Here is a 3,479-nt window from a genome sequence, read left to right as displayed (position 1 = left end):
ACATCCATCAAAGTTTTACTTGCACATCCACTAATATCATTTATTGTATCCGTTGTTCCCGATGCGGTCTCCTCTACATTGGGGAGACTGGGCGCCTCCTAGCAGAGCGCTTTAGGGAACATCTCCGGGACACCCGCACCAATCAACCAAATCTCCCCGTGGCCCAACATTTCAACTCCTCCTCCCACTTTGCTGAGGACATGGAGGACCTGGGCCTCCTTCACCGCCGCTCCCTTACCATCAGACGCCTGGAGGTAGAACGCCTCATCTTCTGCCTCGGAACACTTCAACCCCAGGGCATCAATGTGGACTTCAACAGTTTCCTTATTTCCCCTTCCCCCACCTCATCCTAGTTCTAAACTTCCAGCTCAGCACTGTCCCCATGACTTGTCCGGACTTGTCCTACCTGCCTATCTCCTTTTCCACCTATCCACTCCACCCTCTCCTCCCTGAGAGTGTAGGATAAATATCCCTTCTGCAGTGACCTGACAAGGAGTGAGAAGACCCATTGGCATTCCAAGAGCTCAGAGAAGGAGATGGTCAGATAAGGACTCCAGCACTACAGTCCCAGTAAACTGACAATGAGTAGTAACTGTCAGCTGTTTACTGCAATACTTCACCTGGAAACCAGTTTTAACCTATTTCCCATCAGCGTAATTTCATGGCTATTCAAATCCAGAGAAATTACCCCTCTACATTTCCAATCTTTAATATCAACATTGTTCATTCTCGTCAGCACTTTCCTGTGAATTGTGATGTCAACTTAAATGAATTACTCAGATATTTAGACATCCTCAGCTTCTAAATAACTGGTAGATTTCTACCCAAACCCTCAGTCTAGAAATTGCATGAACTAAACCTCTCCACTGATGGGATTTTACTTTCTCTGAACTGTTCTGTACTTCTTTTATCTCAAGAAATAAATTTTATTTTACTTTGACCGCAGTCAGATCTCCTTCAAACTGCCCAAAATCTTGTCATCTCCAAAGCTAAAATCAACCCTGCATTTTCTGAATTCCTTGAGATTTCTGGAAATTGCTTTTCTTTAGCTTAAGGGAACCACCCATAGCTTAAAGTGGGAGGCATGTGAGTTTCAGTTCATATTTTGACTGGATCTATCCTGTGAAGGCTCCTGGAATAGGATGGCTATATAGACTCACATGCGATAGAGGAGTCAACCATATGATTTCATGTTAATCCCAGAACAGAAGAGTGGGCATAAAATCCTCAAGAAGTTATTTAACGTTGAATGCCTTAAAGCTCAGATGTATGTTGGTTCCTGGGAGAAGTTACCTCATTTTCAGTCTGAAAGTTGATGTCACAATTGACATAAACGTACTGATATGCCTGATACAGGTTCTTTGGTGCTAATATTGTATAAAAGATGTTTTGGGTACTAAAGCAGGCATGTGTTTGATGTACTATCCAAAAGCTGTTTTGCTTCTTTTCAATTTATAAAAGAGTGATGGAGGGTCATTGAGGATTCTACTTTATCTTCATTTCCCTTTCCTTTGTTGATAAACTGATTGTTAAAGCAAAGTCTGCAGCATTCCGTACCTAAGTTTAGTGACAGACTGCTTGAGTAAAAATAAAACAAACCAAAATATGATCAAGCCCATTCCTGTCGGGGATTTGACTTGTCCAATAATAAATCCAGCTGAGATTCTAACCGTATTGACATTTAAAGATTGCACACATGAGGAGAAAGCGTAAATCATCAGTAACTAGCAGTATTAAGCATTGAATCAGAACTGTAGGATTGATGCAGTGCAGGAGCAGGTAGTTCAATTCATTGTGTCTGTTCTAGCCTTCTGAAAGAGCATTATGACTCAATGCTAATGTTCTGCCTTATGCCCATAGCCTCTATTTAAATAATCATCTAATGTTCTCATGAATACCACAATTGATTTGTCTCCACCTAATTTCCAAGAAGTGTACTATATATAAAGGTATGAACATTCACACAGACATACAGAGCAGGAACAGCAGTCGGCCATTCAGCCCCTCATGCCCTGCTCAGCCATTCACTTCATGGCCAATCTGATTGTAATCTCAAATTCACATTTCTGTTTGCTCCTGATAATTTTTCAACCATGAACCTATCACAGAGCATTGCCTGCTGGATAGGCTGTGACTTTTGTCCCTGGAGTGTAGGATGTTGGGGGATGACCTTGCAGGAGTTTGTAAACTCATCATGAGTTTAGGTAGAGTTAATGGCAGTTGTCTTTCCCCTAGGATTTCAAAACTGGGGTACATTTTTAAGATGAAGGACAAAAGATTTTAAAAAGACATGACGGACAAATTGTTTACACAGAAGGTGGTTCCCATGCGGAATGAACTTCCGGAAGAAGTAGTGGATGTGGGTACAATGACATAATTTAAAAGAGATTTTGACAGGCGCTTGATTGGGAAAGGTTTGGAAGGTTATTGGCAGGCTGGTGGGAGTAGTTTATTTTGGGGTCAAGTTCACCATGGACTGATTGAACCGTAGGGTCTGTTTCTGTGCTGTACAACTCTGTGACTCTATGACGCTGCTTCCATCAACGTTCAGGGAAATAGTTCCAAAGATTCATGATCTCTTGAGAGAAACCAAAATTATCAAATCACTGTGGAAAATGTGTGATCCCCGATTCTTAAATAGTGAACCCTCGTACTAGATTCTCCCATAAGAAGAAACTCCCTCTCCATTAAGATCATTCAGGATTTTATGTTTTAATCAAGTCACCTCTCTCTTCTCAACTCCAGCAGATACAACCCTAGCCTCTCCAACCTTTCCTCACAAGGCACCCACACTTTCCAAGGACTAGCATATTAAACCTTCTCTGAAATACCTACACATATTTACATCCTTCGTTAAATGACTGACCGACACGGTACACAATATTCCAGTTGTGCTTTGAGTAACAGGAGCGTAAAACTGCAAGATGAAGCTATTGTAAAGGTGGATAAATCCCCAGGACCTGATCAGGTGTACCCTATAACTCTGTGGGAAGTGAGAGAAGGGATTCCTGGGCCTCTTGCTGAGATATTTGTATCATCGATAGTTACAGGTGAGGTGCCGGAAGACTGGAGGTTGGCAAACGTGGTGCCACTGTTTAAGAAGGGTGGTAAGGACAAGCCAGGGAACTATAAACAAATGAGCCTGACTTGGGTGGTGGGCAAGTTGTTGGAGGGAATCCAGGGACAGGATGTACATGTATTTGGAAAGGCAAGGACTGAACCGGGATGGTCAACATGGCTTTGCGTGTGGGAAATCATGTCTCACAAACTTGATTGAGTTTTTTTGAAGAAGTAACAAAGAAGATTGATGAGGGCAGAGCAGGAGATGTGATCTATATGGACTTCAGTAAGGCGTTCGACAAGGCTCCCCATGGGAGACTGATTAGCAAGGTTACATCTCATGGAATACAGGGAGAACTAGCCACTTGGATACAGAACTGGCTCAAAGGTAGAAGACAGAGGGTGGTGGTGGAGGGTTG

The 3,479-nt window shown here is 42.5% G+C and overlaps 1 protein-coding gene across 1 annotated transcript in view; it reads left to right on the top strand.

Annotated features, from left to right (window-relative positions):
• Positions 1–1,054, top strand: part of ky (kyphoscoliosis peptidase) — a 16,071-nt gene extending 15,017 nt beyond the window's left edge. Inside the window, 1 exon segment of the mRNA XM_043708658.1 lies at positions 1,050–1,054. Within this exon segment, the coding sequence (XP_043564593.1) occupies positions 1,050–1,054 (5 nt within the window).
• Positions 1,055–3,479: the final 2,425 nt, after the last annotated feature.

The sequence above is a fragment of the Chiloscyllium plagiosum genome, chromosome 1 (genome assembly GCF_004010195.1).
Source record: "Chiloscyllium plagiosum isolate BGI_BamShark_2017 chromosome 1, ASM401019v2, whole genome shotgun sequence".
NCBI lineage: Eukaryota > Metazoa > Chordata > Chondrichthyes > Orectolobiformes > Hemiscylliidae > Chiloscyllium > Chiloscyllium plagiosum.
The sequence above is the reverse complement of the archived record's forward strand: the minus strand, read 5'-3'. Positions and strand labels throughout refer to the sequence as shown.